The 19464-nt window shown below is 43.4% G+C and overlaps 1 protein-coding gene across 2 annotated transcripts in view; it reads left to right on the top strand.

Moving 5' to 3' along the window:
- Window positions 1–19464, top strand: part of LOC307021375 (proton myo-inositol cotransporter-like) — a 74957-nt gene that overhangs the window by 38405 nt on the left and 17088 nt on the right. For both annotated transcript variants that reach the window (XM_079653422.1, XM_079653423.1), the window contains one exon: window positions 6387–6495. In XM_079653422.1, the coding sequence (XP_079509548.1) occupies window positions 6387–6495 (109 nt within the window). The remainder of the gene's footprint in view (window positions 1–6386; window positions 6496–19464) is intronic.

Here is a 19464-nt window from a genome sequence, read left to right on the forward strand (position 1 = left end):
ATAAATGTGTAGGAAAATGATGAATACACTAGATTTTCTAAAAGATATACAGAAATATACACTACAGTGACATCTAGCGTCGTTTTTGTAAGAAATGTTCACTTCCGCATAAAAAAGCCTCGGCACGTGACCTCCCGCGTGTGACGTAACACGGGGGAAACAAGGGGGAGAGCGGCCGGTGTAACGTATTAATAAACATGGATCCCAATGCTAGTTTCGACACAGAAGACACAGAAGAAGTTGAACATGAATATTCGAATGCATATGATGGACCACAACCTTATAATTATGAGCCTGCTAGGCGTCCAAGAGACCAGGAGCAGCCAAGGATTAGAAGAAATAACGGCCATCGGAGAGAAATTGAGCTGTGGTGCGAGGAGAACCAGTGGAGAACTGGGCAGCTATCTTGGTGAGTGACCGGCGTTAGCTACAGAATGTTAGCTAACGTCACATCACAACATTGTGAAGTTAGCTATCATATATCAGGCTATAACTAAAGTAGCATTGATAATATAGTAACGTTACTGGCAGGACTGTTGATACTGATCCATAACAGAAACTAATGCGCAAGTATCAGCCGTATCTCGCGTTACCTAATGCAACTCCACACTACGGTGCTGTGTACCGGAGGGGAGACGCTGATACTTGACGATCAGGCGGAGAAAGGTTGTGGAGCCTCCGTTGATATGCCGTTGTAAATGGCTTGATGGAAAGCAGGTGTGTAGTCGGGGAGGGTGCACAGCTGATTGCAGCAGGTGAGTGGAGGTTGAGCCGGGAGCCAGGAGTGACAGCCACCACGCACTAGGGGTTTCACCAACTAATGGACTAGTCGACTAGTCGACTACCTTTACCACTAGTCGGCGCTGTAGGCCCTAGTCGAGGAAAAAAATGGAGGTAAACGAGGTGCTGCAAAATGCTACAAAACACGTCCGACATTCTTATGTATGGCAGTACTTCAACGAAGATGTAACCAACTCCACAGTGAAGTGTCAGTTGTGTTCAGCTGTACTGAAGTACAATACAAATGCACCTGCTATGCGCAACCATCTGAAGATGAAACACCCGCTGCCGACAGCTAGCACTAGCAGTAATGCTAGCACCAGTGAGTAACGGACCGGCGTCAGCACTGAACAGAGGCAAACGAACAGCAAGAAAACACGGGTCAACAGTGATGCGGATGATGAGCTACGGGATTACTGCCAGCGGACACCGCATATCCCCACAATGGATAATCCACTGGAGTGGTGGGAAGAAAAAGTGCACCGCTTCCCCCGCTTTCGAGGAGCTACCTGGCTATTCCAGCCACAAGCACCCCGAGTGAGAGGGTTTTTTCCCTGGCAGGCAACACTGTCACCCGAAAGCGGTCAAGCCTCCTTCCCTCACATGTCGATGCGTTGGTGTTCAAACCAAAAATATGGAAAGGTGGACGTTATCGTGGAGGACAGCGAATAAAGCGTTGCGCAATGCGCTGTTGCACACTGGATTTACGTGGCATTTATGTAAACAAGAGTTTTTTGCTGTCGATTTTGGTGAGTCCAGTGTTTATTTACTCAGCCATGTAACACAAATTAAAATGCAGTGTTTAATGTTACTGTATGAGTTCCAATAGAAAATACAGTTGTAAACCTCTCTTTGTGTGTCTCTATTATGACGTAACGACTAGTCGACTACTATTTTGAAAAACTAGTCGACTAGTAAATATTGGTAGTTGTGAAACCCCTACCACGCACACACAAACAACACAGATAGGGGGAAACAAACAAACACAAAGGAGACGGCTGGAGCAGTACAGCCACCACAGCGTTACCTAATGCAACTCCACACTACGTGTTACGGTGCCGTGTACCGGAGGAGAGAGAGAGAGAGAGAGAGAGAGAGAGAGAGAGAGAGCAGTGAAGGGGGGGAGAGGGATCTGATACGGTTTCCTGATAAAACTGTGGAGAGTGTGTGCTGCAGGGAGGTGGATGCACAACGCACCCAGGAACGAACGCTAGCTCCGATCCTTTTTCCGTGAGGGAAACTATGGACTCGATGTCCTGACAGGCTGGTATTTGTGCAAGCTGCACAAACACAATACTGCACCATGATTACAAATGGTGAAATACAATGTAAAACTACCGAAAAATACCAGCTCACTAAAACACAACCGCTCAACTCAACGCAACTACTAACTATACCCGCGGTCAGAGAGCGGAGATGTTTACCCTTTGTGATGTAATATGACGTGTTTGACGTATGACCTTAAAAAAAAGCCGTTTTTAAGAGCAGAGCTCAAAATTGCTCCTTTCCCTCTGAATTCCTGCCCTTATGTCTCGTAAAACATATCAAATCCTACATTCACTTTTTTTAAATTGTAATTTTCAAGCAAGTTTAAGCATAAATAAAGGAAAAAAAAACCTGCACGATGCTCTTTAAGGAGAGATAGTCACCATTTTTATGCCAAGTTTCACTAAGACATAAAAAGTCAATGTTATTAGCTCCAACAAATTCATTCAAAACAAGTAATTTGTTTTTGAGAGACTGTTTGTTTAGGGGGGCAAGTTTGACAGACTTCAGCTGTTGGGAGGGGAGTGTGTGTTTTTTGATGAAGCAGAGATTTATATTAGTGGTATTGGCGGCATCACTCTGATGACGCAGTTGAGACGCGCCGGCGCGTCCTGCAGTCCAAAGTGAAGGAATGGCGCTCCCAGAGTAAACAAACCGGCGTCCGGAACCTCTGTGGATATAGCTAGGGCGTTGGACAGGGCCATGGACTGGATTTATTGTCATACAAATATCCTGAAGGGTCCGTGGTGGTAGTATATTCCGTTTTTGATGCCTTGGCCAGTCGAGCACCGAAGGCTAGCAGGTTGTTGGTGACTGAGCTAGCTAGGTGGCTAGCAGCACACCGATAGGCACCGGTCCCGGCGAGCGAGGGCATGTCGCACCAGGACAGCAAAACAGCAGGGCAAGGCTGTCAGGCTGTCGCCAAAGATGCAGGCACTGGTGTTTTAGCCGAAGCAGAAAGAAACCGGCAGTGGCTGAAGATCCAGCGATGTCACCGACCGGAGTTGTAGCAGGACGCCGAAGGACGAGTGGAGTTAGCAGTAGGTGGCTACTGCAGCAGTGGAGGTATTGAATATACAATTGCTCACTTAATACAAACTGGTAGACTGGTAGGCTAATATAAAGTCGGCGTCAAAACTCAAAGACAGACTGACATAGATATAAAACAGATTTAGGTAAAAGAAACAAAGGTTTTTGAGCTAGTTTACAGACGGAGAAGCGGCGAACAAGCAGCGCCAGCGTCCTCTCCCAGTGACCGAATATAAATATTAAGAGCTGATCCACACCTGGAGGCATCATGCTTGAAGATTTAAGGTTATAGTGGTTTGCAGTATTAAATGGAATATAGATGGAAAGATTCAATGGAAAATACTGACGTGCAATTACTGCAGTGCTGTGATTCAATCACCGTGCTTGTAGCTGGCTGGTTGCTCGCTGACTGTTTTGTCAAAGCCATCCTTCTTCTTAGAAATATCTCATCTGATTCAATTACAGCTGGATGGCGTTCAGCTGAGGAAATGACACTCTGTATGTTTGGAGAGCTTGTGTGTGTTTGTGCATGAAGGAAAATATGTTTCTTGCTGTGGAGCGAGTATGATTATGATTTGCATTTTAAAAATTGTATTTTTGTAGAAAAAGATATTGTATTCTTAACCCCAAAGGGAGAATTTAAGTATAGTGTCTGTATGACTGATTGCATCTGAAAGTGTGTTTGTCTATGTCAGTGTTTGGCTGAGTATATTTAGCTCTTCTTCAGGCGGCCATCAGGTCTCCACTCTCTCCATACTTCAGTCCATGAATTCTGATTCCCCTGTCGGCTAATCAGATAACGCTCCTCAGCTCCGGTCTCGAGGGATCGGCCAATCACACTTCACCACGTTAGCGCCATGGAAATGGCTCAGCCCATAAAGGCATCACTTTCTCTTCCCTGTCATAGGTTAGGGCTCTGCTTCACATTAGACACCGACTTTTGAATTTAAAACTTAAAGATATAGCTATATTTAAAATCTTTCATCCTACATTTCCCATAATGCATTTTGGAACAGCCTCTGCCACACAGTCATGGAGTATCTTAATGATGACTTCCTGTTGTGACAGACATGTATTTACAGCTTTTTTTTGTAATAATAGTGATAAAGGGATGAAAAATACCTTATAAGGATGTGGAAATATAAAATAAAATTAAGGATTTGCTAATATTTCAATTTGATGCTTTGAAGGCACAAAATTACACAAGCAATTTATATTTGCTACATTTAATGTGACTTCCAGTATAAACCTTCTCTCCGAATAAAGATACAGAGATGGTTAATTGTGTTGGTCGAACAGATACAGATTATTATGTGTGTGTCTGTTCACCTCTAATAGATGCAGTACCAAATCAATTTAATAGAGATAAAGCTGAGTTCATGTTGCTGACAAACACAAAACCTAATGGACCAAATACGAGTCATGCATTTTGACTTAATGATTTAATCAGCGAAAGGTGTTTCTTATACTTGACTGCATAAGATTGTTATTAAAGTTGCCTCTTGTTGCTTTAAAAGGTCGAGAGGTGGCTTCTGCAGTGGAAATGCAAACAAAAAGCTGAAAGTTAAAAAAAATTCCGTCACGATCTGTCACACCAGTTTCCTGTATTATTCTGAAAAGTCTTCACCCCCCTGTGTTATGTCTGTTTACTTCCTGTCCCTGTGTCTTCCCTCCTGTTTGATTACTTGATTCTGTTCAACTGTTTTTTCCTTCCCTCCACAGCTGTGTCTTTTCTTGTGATTAGTCTTGCATGTATTTAAGTTCTTGAAGAGTTCGGCTTTTTCGATGATGGAGAGTTGTGTTATTTTGTGTTTTGCCTGTTAAACCTGGAATCAAAGGTATTTTTGTAAAAAACTACTGTACAAATGCTTTTGGGAAATAAGGGTCCTTCTCAAAAGTTGTCCATTGAAAAGGGAAGGCTCAAGTGTGTTGTGCCTGCCGGCTTCCTTTTCAAAGTCTACTCAGCTTGTCTATCTGCTAAAGGAGATGTTCACTAGTCCAGAGTCCACCCACACACAGCTGCTCCCAAATAATCAGCATGTCGTATGTGCAGGCTTCCTTCTTTAGGATATGTTTGTTTGCCGTGTGTTTGCACAGTCTCTTGTTTTTCCTGCACACAATTGTACCTGTGTATGTGTGTGTCTTTCCTGCGTGTATGTGTGTGTTCAGTCGTGTTTGTCTGATCTCTTGGCTCCGTGTGTCACTGCTTTTTTATCCCTCAGCTCCTTGCCTGTCCAGCAGCTCTCTCATCCTATTAAGGATTCTCATCCCAAAGGAGCCGCATGTCTGTGTGTGTTGAACATCACAGTCTGCGGCTCTGTTGCTGAGCCAAGTGGGATTCTGCGGGGCCAAAGCCTGCCGTCAAATATTAGTGTTTTTTGCCTTAATTGAGACATTCACCATAGGAAAGAACAGCTCCAGTGCTATGCACATCCTCAAGAGACAGCTTCCCCGGAGCTGACAAATCCTCTGTGTTGTGTGCAGAGAAATGTCCGTAGGGCAGATGGTTGCTCTCACAGAGGCTTGAACTTCGGTCCTTCAATATGAGGACATTATGTCTACTCATTATGCCCAAATCATGAATTTATTATGAATATGGGAATTGATCAGCCAGCAGAAGTGACAAAATGAGTCTGTGTTCTTTTAGAAATATAAATATATACTCAGCCCAGTTTTTTCCTTCATTTAAAAAAGCAGCAATTCATTTTTGGAAACTAGATTATTGCTAAGAGTTAAAGGAGAAGGCCAAAAACACAGATTGTAAATAAAAAGCGGACTTGATCATCGTGATGTCATCCATTGGTTTGTGAATAAAGGTTTTGAACCCTCAAGTGTGGCGCACTGGCTGTTGCCATCTGGGTTCTTTTTGCAACCAGAAGTGACACTAGAGGGTGGAACTCAGTTTGCTTAACGCTAAACAAAATATTTTTAGGCATCCAAAGTGTTACAGTTTACTTTTATCAACAGAAAACAGTTTGATGGTTAAAGTTGTCGGACAATATCACGGAGAGCATCCAGACCTGACAACCTGTCAATCAAAAGGTAGCCCCGCCCTTAACCAGACCGTGCTTTTTCGTCTATTTTACTCCATTTTGGACCTAATTCTACAATCCATCATAATGTTTTAAACTATTATTGAGACCATACATTTACCAGAAAATGGTTTGTGAGGAAATAAGAGTAGAAGGTTATTAGTAAAGTACGTACTTATTTACTTATTTTTGCAACCAGAGTAGTCTGATAACGCTTGTGTCATTTTTGTCGTGCTGAGTTGTATATTAATTCTGCTGTGCGTTTGCTTGTGTCTCCAGATGGCCCTGTGATCTGGAGAATGCTGACCTACGCCCCCACTCGGCGAGCCCTCCTGGTGGGCTGTGGTCTTCAGATGTTTCAGCAGCTTTCGGGAATCAACACGGTCATGTGAGTGAGAAAACATTCCTCAATAATGTCACCTCCAATACAGGTCCCAATTACTCTCCAGGTTGGGCCTTGACAACAGACCTTTTAAAATTGTATAGAGGTCAAATGAGCAGCGTACAAAAGGGCTTAATGGGGAAGGTGTTATTTTGTCCGTTTGTCATCGTTTGTATATCCCATTCACAGGAACGCAAAATGATAGGATCTCTTTGATGGAGTTCCTTCAAATTTGGCACATAAAATGAAATCTTACAAAAAGCGACTCTGAAAGTCCAAAATGGTAACCTAGCACGAGTCCAAGCGCACAACACATACTCACTTCTGAAAGCTTCTGCAATAGAGCATCTGAAAGACTGCTCAGGTGTTGGAGAGTTATAGCTTGAGGTCACACTCACGCGAGGCATGTCTGAACAAATCTAGCATCTCTTGTCCTGTTTAAGTTAATTTCACTTTGCTACACAACTCAATGTCGGGGTTTAAACGGTGAACACCAAGAAATCCAAATGAAAATGCTCAGAAGTAAAAGTACAAGGTGTTTTTAGTAAAATATTTGGTGGTATTCAGTTGTCCACAAAAAGCATCCGCATAGCTTTTGAAAGTAAATAGACGATGAAACTGCAATGTTCTGCAGACCAAATTCAGTTAATTACTCTTATTTTGAAAAGCCAGAGAATCAAATTGTTGCCCAAATTGCATGAAAGACATGTTTATAAAATCACTATGGAGATACTTTGTGAATCCTTCTGCTTATAGACTTCTTCCTTAATTAAACCACAGTGACAATCAAGGCCGTTCCTTTTCAGACAGACATCAACACTGTCTGACAACATGCAGCCTACTCAAAAAAGCTCAAAAAAGTTTGCTCAACTTTTGCCACCAAAATGAAACAGTTTGACTCTGGAAAGTGTTTTAGCATCTGAAAAGCCTTGAAATGCATGGACCTGTTGCTCGAATCTGCCTCAATGGATTGCATTGTATTGTATGTGTTTTTGCACACTAAGCCAGAATGCCACATCTTGCCACAAAAAAATGTGTGTACCGCTTCAGGCTGTGTTGAATTTGAACAATGGATCAGACTGATTGTATGGCCTATTATGACTGTATATCATATGACCATTATAAGAGGAGTGCTTCATCATTTTGGCACTCGAGGTCAACCTAAACAAAGACGATTCATGACACTGAGTCTGTGTCAGCAGCCACCCCTTTCACAATACCTCTAAACAAATGTATTTGGTTCCGCAGCACATTATTATATCATAAAACATTTTCTCTCATCTGTCATAACACACCGTGGACCAGTGGTGTTACATCACGGCCGGCTTGCCTGCGAAAAATCCGACCACCTTTTATTCTTTTAATCTTTCCATTGTGTAATCAGTCTCTGTCTCAGCGCCCCTTTGAGAAGAACTATATTACAGGCTGTGTAAACAATCTCTGGATATGTGCTGTTACTTAGCAACCGGCGAAGGTGAGAGCAATAGGAGGAGTGCTCGTGCGGACCGTGTCTGCATGAACGTGTGATTTAAGGTGGCACTATGAATGTGTGATTTGTGTGTGTGCGCGCATATGGGACTGAAGGTATGGATGTGTTTCCAGAAGTGACACACTGGATCCGTCACGAATGTCTTTAAATACTCGTATGTGTCTCTCTAACTGCCACACTGTATATCCATCTTCATCACTCGAAAAGCAGAGGGGACAAACTAAATCTGTCACAGTTCCGTCCCTATCCGATTTATTTCTGAAAAGGGTTATCCGTGTTCGCAATGACCCGCAGCATTTCAATGTGTTTTTGATCAAGATATTGTGTTGTGTTTACACCTGGCATAAAAATAAGTCTCTGTTCTACAAATTCAAACCTGACTGCCCTTTTATTCGCACAAACTCCCACTGTGGCTTCCTTTGGCGATAATTACATCCTTCGAAATTGACACTAAAGACCTCATCCTGCTGACAATCAATGTTTGAGGATCATTTCAGAGCGTGCTGTTTGTTTGCTTTGTGCCATTTCTTGTGAGAAGGTGTTCCAGCGACGCATCAGTATTACAGCTCATTGTCAAAGAGACTGCACACCTACACACTTATTTCAGCTAATTAGATCTCTATTCATATTCAAGGTGAGCAGAGATTTGCTGGTAATTACATGAAGTCGCCGAATTCCATTTTGATTATAATGACTCAAAAAGAAGATATTCCTTTGGAGGTTGTCCAAGTTCAGTGTGGATGCTGCGTTTATGTCAAACTGAGTTAATGTAATTAAAAGTTTCCGACTTGAAAAGAGCTTAATCATCGGGTTCTAAGATTTTTTTATGTCTAAAGATCAATTTGGAAAAACGTGAAACCTCCAACATCCAATATTTGCATTATAAAAAAAATCATAAAATATCAACAAATATAAAAAGATCAAAAAGGCAGTCATATGAACACCTCTAAAAACTCATTGATTCACAAGTTGTGTCTCATAAGATGCATCACTTTCATATTGTTTATGCACTCTAATATATTTGTCCTTATCAAATTCTATTTTCAAATGCAACAGGCAAGAATAAGTAACAATCCGTTTTTGTTTTTGTCTTCTGTTCATTTCTCAAAATGTGTGAAAGATATCGTACTTAAGTATTCTGGGAGAAATTGAGTCGATACAGGCTTGATGCAGCAGACGGACTAGACATAAAAGCAACAGGTAAACAGCAGAGACGAGGAACAGAAGTCATAGCAGGATAGAAGGTGACCCAGGACACTAGAAGGTGACCCAGGACACTAAAAGGTGACGAGGTGCATGAAGGCAGCAAGACACAGCGGATTGAGGGACGATCAGACACAACAGGTGTGCAGGACAGCTCATTATTATACTAGCATTTTAGCAATTCCAGTTCTCAAAGTCAACAGGTTGAGGCCCAAAATAAGGTCTATGGTTATCACAAGCTTACACAATATTAACCGTTTGCTCGACAAAATAAAAGTTAAAAGTTAAAAACCCCTACTGGTGTATTTCTGAAGCTTTGATGTGTCTATATAAAGACCATTAAAGGTCATCATGCCGAACATTAGCAGCATCTGAATCTTTAAAAAAAACAAATTTAGACAATCCCTTTAAAATGTTTTGCTGTATGTTTTACACATTATGGATGTTTGTTTGTTTCTTCCTGAATTGACGTCACCCCTCCTGTGTGCGTCTTCTTACCTCTGTATACTTTGCCAGCCTGTCTGTTTACCACCTGCCTTTTTTGTTTGTTTGTGAAGCTGCCAGATTAGCCGGCGAGATATAAAGGAGGTCTGGGGAGCCAGTAAATCAGCCGGGCTTAGAGACAAGCCCCCCTCTCTCTGTGTCCCTCAGCTGCTTTCCCTGATTAAACCAGCCGGGCAGCCTCAGAGAAAGGAAAAGGGCAGCGGGAGTAAGCTGGTAGACTTGTAAAAAAAAAAAACATTTGCAAACCAAACTAGCGAGCACATATTGTCCGTCTGTTACAGTCTGTTCTCTCAAGTTGGAGAATTGACAGGAGCGGATTGATGGAGTTCACAGATTTCTTTTTATGCCTCTGCGCAGGCGACAGACGTGGCCGGAGGCGGAATCTGTCGTCCTCTCAGTCCGCCCCATTTCTCCTGAGCACCATGTCTCAGGAGCGCCTGAAGGGAATAATTGTCTCACACCTCCACTTGGACTTGAAGGATGAATGATTAGATTTTAATGGTCAAAGGTAACAAGTTGAATAGAACCTCACAAAACGTGTTTTTCAATCATTAACATGGTAGTCATGATAATTTCATGCAGGAAAAAGGATCAAGTGGTGACGTTTTGGATATGGATGTAGCTTGCAATTTGACTGGTTTGTGGATGCATACATTCATTGTCAATTTAATGTAGAAGTATGTAGTATGTACTTAACTGAGTGTTGCAAATATACCTAGAACCAAAAGGTGGAATGCTATAATTGTATTAATGATGGAAATTTAGTTTTTTTTTCCTGCAACAAAATCAAAAATAATTTGGCCTAGTTTAAAAGTTCTGTGTTTTTTTTTATTCTTGATCCCTATCTGCAGTTCACATGATTTTAATTGGGAGGCTCAGGTGCACAGAAAGAGAGACAGGCTGTAAGTATAGCAAGGGTGTTTTTGAGACTACTCTCATGGGAGGGGTGTGAATCCAGTGGTCTCTTATCACACCATGTCCCTTCATTTGAGCAGCATGACTAACATACAGCTCATTGCATCAGTTAAACTCATCAAGTTAGGATTTTTCCAACCTAATTAACGGCAAACTCTCCCAAAGATGCTGCTCAGATGATCAGTGCTTGCTCAGCTGCACACTTGCTTGCAAATTACACTTGGTGCAGGTCCACATCACACACTGGCATGCAAATGAGTTTCCTCAGTGGTGCCGTCTAATCACATGTATTTATGCACAGAAGTTCAGATGAAATTCATCCAAACTTTACACATAATTAGCAGTGTGGGTAAAATGGCTATTTATATAAATCGCAGATGTAATTCATGTCACTTGGGCATCACCACTTTTCAAAGCCTTACAGTGGGTTATTTAGAGAACCAAGAACATGTAGCCACTTACCACTTACCAAACGCATACAAAACGTAATGCATTATAAGGTTATACGACATCGGGGAAGACTTAATGATTAGTGCATTTTTGATGTAAATCTATGGCCAACAGGTGCAAACGCGTTAAAAACATTGTCGTTATGAGAAACGTGTTGCAGCTTCACAAACGATGCCAATAATAAAACACACATTTTTCAAAACACTTGCAAAAGAAGAAAACTTAACAACACGTGCAGCATTTAGTAAACATTCACCAACTTGACGAAGCATTTCACTTACTAAAAGTGCTGCAAACTCAAAACGCTTCAAATAAAAGACATATACGAGGATTAAGACATAACATGACAATCACAATATGTTGAAGAGCCTTTGATGTATATTTCATTAAAGATTGAACTTCTTAGTTAATTTTAGGATTGACTGATGCACAGAGAAATGCTTTAGTCCTATCATTAAATCGTGGGATGTTTCAGGATACGGTTTGGGTCGGAGACAATATTGTTGGTAAGCCTCAGTATAATATTATGGTTGAGTCATGAAGCTGCAAAATGCACAGCAAGACACCACCTTGTTTAAAGCAGTTTGGTTTGAACTCACATGTCAAGCCCAGTATCTCTGGACTCTCTGGTTGTTAGATGAATAACCTGGCTGCCCTTACACACACACACACACACACACACACACACACACACACACACACACACACACACACACACACACACACACACACACACACACACACACACACACACACACACACACACACACACACACACACACACACACACACACACACACTCTGGTCAGCGAAGCCTGTGTGATGAGAGATGTATTTGTCAATAATACATCTCTCAGGAACCGATGAGGTGTCAGCTGGTGTGTCTGGTCTGCTTGTCTTTCTACCCGCATGAGTTGGTGTCCCTGAATGCCTCCCCGCCTGAATTACTGCCACCCTTCCCTCTCTGTTGTTCAGGTCATAAATGTGGCACAGCAGAGGGTCAGGTGAGATATCTCCCTCCCTATTGGCCACTGGATCATTTTCATTATTATAACCACATCACCTATGCAAAGGTCAGTTGAAAAGGGCTGTGTGTTTGTGTGGATCTTTTTCAGGCACGTTAGCAGAATCTGTTGACAAAGCGCAGGGGGGAAGAAAACGGGAAGAGATTAATTGAGCGGAAGAGGGCAGGAAAAAGAGACGGATAGGAAAGAGGGAAGAACAAGAGGGCGGATGGAGAGATGACAGTGATGGTGATGAAGTGGAGGAAGGTGTGGAGGGGGATCAAGGCAGATGACAAGCAGAGAGAGTCTGAGATAGATTTAGGAGGAAAGATAAAGGGACCAGAAATATTGAATACAAAAGAAAAACCCTGTGTTCTTTCATTCAGTGTGTTGCTTTTCCTTTGTTCGCTTTTATTAGCTGCGGTCCAATTCTTGCCTGTTTGGTATATGTTAGGTTACCTTACTCTTCATGGCATAAAATAAAATTGGTAGGGAAATAACTGATAAAAAACTCAGGTGTGTTTCCTCGCCAAACTCCACAGGAAGTAGCCAGATTGTACTGGTCAAGATAGAGCAGTTACTGACCAGAGAATAATCCAGAGCAGAATAAAACCCTATTTTGGAACATAATATTGTAAATTATTTATACAATGAAGGATTTGAAGGTAAAATTGCTAGGTACAGAACGTGAGGAAAAAATGTTGTTTTATTTTTTGTGCTTGCGCGATTAAATGCTACATGCTTTTTAGCCAAAAATAAGACAACAACAGGGTTTACTATAATCCGATGAGTAAAATAGAATAACATGATTTTTATTAGCTTAAAATATGCAAAATAAATAACAAGCTGGGACTAAAATAACTAGAATTTTAAAGGCGTCTTAAAAAAGCAGATGAGGATGACTAAATATGATCAAAACAACATGGAAGGCAGGACTAAATACTAAATAAAGATTTAATAAACAATTAAATGGTTTGGAAATGTGGTATGTTTTAATTACATTCTACAACCCACAGATGCCCTGAGAAACCACTCATTTTTGTAAATCAAGGTATTTTTCTATTATATTATAAATAGAGATGATATAGAATTATATGATGGGTTATTATGAGTGTGTTGTCAGTGAGGTGTTTGACAGGCCAGTTGGCACTCACAGATGGTCCCACTGACAAATGTCATGTTGGAAATGTCACCAATGCCAGTCTTTACATGGTCACTCTGCTGGCAGGCCTGCCATTATCTGGCAGAGCCCGCTCAGGCAGATAGTGCGCATGTTGAAAGAAATGCCAAAATCGTTTTTGATTGTGTTCCTTTGTGTGTTGGTATGTTTTCAAGCGTTCATAAACAGCTTCATCAATCCAACACCCGTCACTGTCTCCAATGGATTCACAACAAGATCCTGTTTGATGAGAAATATTATTATCGCATTTGCTTAACAGAAGGAGTGTAGTTTGTGAAGCATGCTTATTCTTTAGATGCCATTTACAATGTGTATAATACAGATATTGTCACAATCTGTCTGTGTTTTGTTTTGTCTTGTCTTTTTCTGTCTTTGGTTTCCTGTTTTATTTTGAAAAGTGTTCACCCCCTGTCTTGCCTGTTGCTTTCTGTCTGTGTTCCCTCCTGTCTGATTACCCAATTGTGTTCACCTTGTGCCCCTGTGTTTTCTCCTCCCTCCTCGCCTGTCTCTTGTTTCTTTGATTAGTCTTGTGTGTATTTAAGTTCTGGTTTTTCTGTCTGTCATTGTTAGTTCCTTGTTTGTCTTGACTGTGTTCACGGGGAAGTGTTCTGTTTTTTCTAAGTTAACCTTTAAATAAAGGTATTATCTGTGAAATCTGTATTTGGGTCCTGCCTGCAGCACTCACCCTGACAGAAGAAACTAACCAAAGATGGGCCCAGCAGATCCATTTGAGGTGGATTTACTTAATTTTACCTTTTCATTGGCTTGCTGCTATGGTAGGTGGAGGGGAGCGTCCAGTGTTCAGCAGAAAGAGGCTGCTCTGGCAGAGGTGCACCAGGTGGCAACAGAGGAGCCATGTTTAGTGAAGTTCTTACCTGATTGGATTTTGGACTTCCTCTCGACATGTGATTCCCGGCTAGCCCCAGGCATGCTAGCCCCCTGCCTCCCAATTCCCTACCTGACACCATACGTCTCGGTTTGTTCTGTCTGGAGTCAGCCCCTGCTTCTTCTCCATTTCCTGCTCCTGTCCAGTATCCGTTCTCGGTTACTCGTCTGGCTTTTTGAGGTCCACGGATCCTCCAAAAGGCTCCTAAGAGAAGGAGTCGCAAGTCCAGGCTAGCAACCCGAGCCCCAGAAGCCATGCTTTGGGCTCCAGTAAAGGCCACAGCAGCCATGGTTCCGGCTCCAGAACCGCCCTGCCAACCCCATGTCCTGTCCCGTTGGGGGTCCCGCCGACTACTGTTCTGCCGGGAGTCCTGGCAACCCCATGTCCTGTCCCGTTGGGGGTCCCGCCGACTACTGTTCTGCCGGGAGTCCTGGCAACCCCATGTCCTGTCCCGTTGGGGGTCCCGCCGACTACTGTTCTGCCGGGGGTCCTGCCAACCCCATGTCCTGTCCCGTTGGGGGTCCCGCCGACTACTGTTCTGCCGGGGGTCCTGCCAACCCCATGTCCTGTTCCGTAGGGGGTTCCGCTAGGAGTCCTGCCAACTCTGTGTCCTGTTCCGTTGGGGGTCCCGCCGTCACCTGTCTTGCTGGGGGTCCTGCCAACTCCATGTCCTGTTTCGTTGGGGGTTCCGCTGAGGGTCCTGCCAACTCCGTGTCCTGTCCTGTTGGGGGTCCTGCCAACTACTGTTCTGCCGGGGGTCCTGCCAACCCCATGTCCTGTTCCGTTGGGGGTTCCGTTGGGGGTTCCGCTGGGAGTCTTGCCAACCCCATGTCCTGTTCCGTTGGGGGTTCCGTTGGGAGTCCTGCCAACTCCGTGCCCTGGCTTGTTGGGGGTCCCTCCGACACCTGTCCCCCCGGGGGTCCGGCCAACACCTGTTTCGTGGGGGTTCCAGCCGGCACCTGCTCCTACAGATTTCCTGCCAACACCAGATCCTGTCCTGTTGGGGGTCCCGCCGACACCTGCTCCGCCGGGTTTCCTGCCAACACCATATCCTGTCCGGTTGGGGGTCCCGCCGACACCTGCTCCGCCGGGTTTCCTGCCAACACCATGTCCTGTCCTGTTTGGGTTCCTGTCGAAACCAGCCCTTGCTCCGTCGGGGGTCCCACTGACACCAGCCCATGTTCTGTCCAGGGTCCCGTCTACGCCTGACCCGCCAGGGGTTCCACCAGCTCCTGCTCTCGATCCCAGTGCTCTGGCGATCCAGCTGACAATGGAGGGGTCCCATCGCGGCTTACGCCGTCTTCCTGCCCGTCCTCCGGAGCTGTCCCGGCGCTGCCTTCCTGCCTGTCCTCCGGAGCTGTCGCCGCCTTCTTGCCCATCCTTGTGCCCGGCCCCCTGAGTTCCCCAGCCGCGGCCTTCGCCCTCGAGCCCGGCCCCCTGAGTGCCGCGGTCTTCGCCCTCGAGCCCGGCCCCCTGACTTTCCCGGCCGCGGCCCTCGCCCTCGGGCCCGGCCCCCTGTGTTCCCCATCCGCGGCCTTCGCCCTCGAGCCCGGCCCCCTGACTCTTCCAGCCGCTGCCTTCGCCCTCATGCCCGGCCCCCTGAGTTCGCCCGCTGTGGCCTTTGCCCCTTTTTGAACTCTGCCTTGCCCCCGGGCCGTCCGCCTGAGACCCCCACCATGAACTCTGCTTTGCCCCCGGGCCGTTCGCTCGAGTCCCCCTTCTCGGCTTCTGCTGTTACCCCGGGCCGTCCGCCCGAGTCCCCCTTCTCGGCTTCTGCTTTACCCCCTGCTTGCCTGTTGCTTTCTGTCTGTGTTCCCTCCTGTCTGATTACCCGATTGTGTTCACCTTGTGCCCCTGTGTTTTCTCCTCCCTCCTCACCTGTCCCTTGTTTCTTTGATTAGTCTTGTATGTATTTAAGTTCTTGTTTTTCTGTCTGTCATTGTTAGTTCCTTGTTTGTCTTGACTGTGTTCACGGGGAAGTGTTCTGTTTTTTCTAAGTTAACCTTTAAATAAAGGTATTATCTGTGAAATCTGCATTTGGGTCCTGCCTGCTTCACTCACCCTGACAGATATTTGAGTAAATACAGACAATGGCTTGTATAGTACAGAAAGCAACAGAGAAATGACAGCCAATTTTCTGAAAGACTGGTGCGCAATTTATGACATACACATATGTGTCTTTGCTTGTTGCCTGATTAGACCTCTTCTCTGTAGGTGTGCCTGGTTGAAATCTCTCTCAGTCTTCTGTTAGTTTTGTTTGCACCATGTAAGGCAGTGCTATCACACCTTTTATCATTCATATTATGATTATGTGGAGTAAGTGCCTTCCTTTTTCACGGAAAGTCACACGTATACCATTTTATTTATTTTTATGAAAAGTGGCAGAACTCCATTTGGCTGCTATCACCGTCTCACTGGGACAATAGCAGAGCCATCATTAGTTTTATTAGTAACACCTGTGCCTTTCACCTGTGAATATACTGCCAGCATTGCTGTTCCTTCAGCCTGAAATATAATTTCTTAAAATCTCTATCTTGACAGTATGGGTTTCAAAATATTAAATACTTGCTTCTAGAAGCTTTGGAGATGTAACTAGTCTCAGGGCTAGGCTAGCAGCTAATTATGACTCAGCCTTAGCACATGGGTCGCAACTTTACCATGTGAGCTGCCAACGAGCCCCGACTGCCTGCACTTCCCAATTGATACTTTTTCTGCTATTTAATCCTTATATCTTAAAAAGTCAAAACGCTTATCAGCTTCCTAACTGACAGTTAGCTCAACTTGTTAGCTCAGTCGCTAACGGGAGTGTGTTCAACTAGTTAATGCTCCAAAAGAGGAGGAGTAAATACAAATGGATGTTGCAACACAGCTAAGCAACGAGAGCTTCCTGCATTCTGTCCAGCCTTCAAAGGTCAACACTGTCAACACAGTCAACACACTGCTCTTGTTAAGCCGTACAGAACTATGTGTCTAAGTGTGAATTCCCATTCAAAGCAAGATGTGATCGGTGCATAAGTGTTCTTTCATCCAACCCACACAGTGTCAGCAGCAGGCTAACCTACTTCACCCGGCTGTCTGACAGCAGAGATTTACTGAACCAAAACAGTTTTAATGATGGCTCCATGGGAGGAAATCAGCAGTGTTTGTATTTAACGATTCATTCTTGTGTGAGTGCAAACCTTTCCTGTCTAGGGTGGAAAGCGTGGTCGACCTACCCTCAGGTCACCGGTAGTGGGCGATACCTCCGCACAACACTCTGATGCAGATCCTTTAGTAAAGCGGCCAGGTGGTCCTCGGTTTAGCTCAGGGTGTAAAGGTTTCCATATTGTTTGTGGTGAATGTCTTGTCTCTGGCATTCTCCTGGCATCTCCCAAAGTCCTCCAAAGTGCAGGTGCAACTAATGAAGGCTAATGCAACAAACTCCCAAAGCGTATTTTAACTATGCTTCTACCTCGTGTCTTAACCAGTTAAGCCCGGGGCAAAACGCAACATCTTGCAAGAAAAAGCGTCTGAGGGCTTCTTAACATTGAACAAACTATGAATGTGTCATACCCACTTAACGGGAAGAAACTCAGCTATCAGACAATATTAACCATTTTTAGCTAAACGAAACACAAGGGTAATAACAAAGCGAAAAAATGCTAACACACTTAGCACAGAACTCACGGTAAAATACCCTTATTACTGATCGGATCTTCACAAAAAGGATATCGATTAGCAAGCTGAGATTCCACAGATTCCAGAAGTATAAGTATCATCACTACGCGATCATAGGAATCAAACCCAGACATCACACAATGTAGCTTTACGGAGCAAACACGGGACATTGTCTTACCTTTGCTGTTGTTCTGATCAAAAGTTGTGTTCAATGGCATTAAAACGATAAAAACACTGCTGAAGGTTCATCCATAGGTTAATCCAATGTGTCTGTGTCACTTTGAAATGATTACTGATAATCCATCATTCTATTTTTATGTCAATAACGGAGTTTTCATATTAGCTGCTACCAGAGTGTATGACAGCTTCCGGTTTTTGGGAATTCTGGCTACGCATCACTCATTCACCAATGGGTAATGTTTAGATGGATTTTAGGAACTTCCCCTTGATTCTATTGGCTCTAACGGTTACAAAGAGGTGTCAATCATCAAAATCGACCGAGGGGGGCCAGAGATATGGAAAATGCACCCAAATGACACATTTTTTGCCAAATCTCTCTAAAAAGGTCAAATGTCCCTTATTTTTTGCATCAATCTTGATACAGGGTACTTATTATATGTTATAGTTTGTATTCTTAAAGCTTTTAGTCTACCATCCCATCATTCAAGGGTGGTTTTCACTATAAGTAATGTTTTTCTTTTGGACGAACACTATCATTTACATTTTTTTGCTATGTTCAATCTGAATTTACTTTAAAATGAAAAAAAAAACCTATATTAATTCTGACTCTTCAACATCCAACTCACAGGTTTATCATTGCTTTGAGAAAAAATATTATTAATTTATCCCTTTTAGAAGTGAAGATATATAGTCTATTGTTCTGGGAATGTCACTTTCGAGCCTGAGGCCTGAAAAACAGGCTCGGGGCTTAACTGCCAGAGCCCTCTTCTAACAACATTAAGAAAAAAGAAAATAACCAAAGACATTTAAAACATATACAGCTGGAAATGTATGTTACTAAAACAGCAGCAACATGTTATAGATTGGAAGCTTATTAATACTTTGAGATACGTGAGTGACAGGCTCAAAAAACACATTTAGTGGGGATATGCCATAAAGTCACCTAAGTTGAACCCCTGATGCAAAAATAAGTTTTATGAGCAAAGTTTGGCATATTGGAAATACTGTCCATAAGTCAGTACACAGCCACATAGTAAAAAAAAAAATGTAAAGCCACATGCGCCAAAATTAACATTCGCTTCCCATTCTATCCGAACGAAGTGACAATAAAACCATTCTTGCTTTACTCACAGAAGTTTGCCCGCTTCATTTAGGGTAAATCAATAAAATCATCTGAAACCAAGTTAACCCAAATATGATCTTACAGGACCAGTTTTGGTTAGTAAATTGAGAGTTGTAAATGCACTGCACAACAGTCGCCTTCAGTGATCAGTGATATACATGTGTGTTCATTTTGCCTCTACTTGGGCTTTAGCCAGCAGATTACAAATATGTTTTCATTCTGTGATGATCATTTTGATGATAGACATCTGCTGATGTTACACTTGTTGTGTGTGAGTTCTGAATCAGATATCCAATCTGCTGTGGACCCATCGGGCTGAGCGTTTTTTGTTCCCGAGCATAGATGTGATGCGTTTGTATGCATTCATTTGAAAAATAGGCCAGT

Source organism: Notothenia rossii, assembly GCF_949606895.1.
Source record: "Notothenia rossii genome assembly, chromosome: 10".
NCBI classification, from domain to species: Eukaryota; Metazoa; Chordata; class Actinopteri; order Perciformes; family Nototheniidae; genus Notothenia; species Notothenia rossii.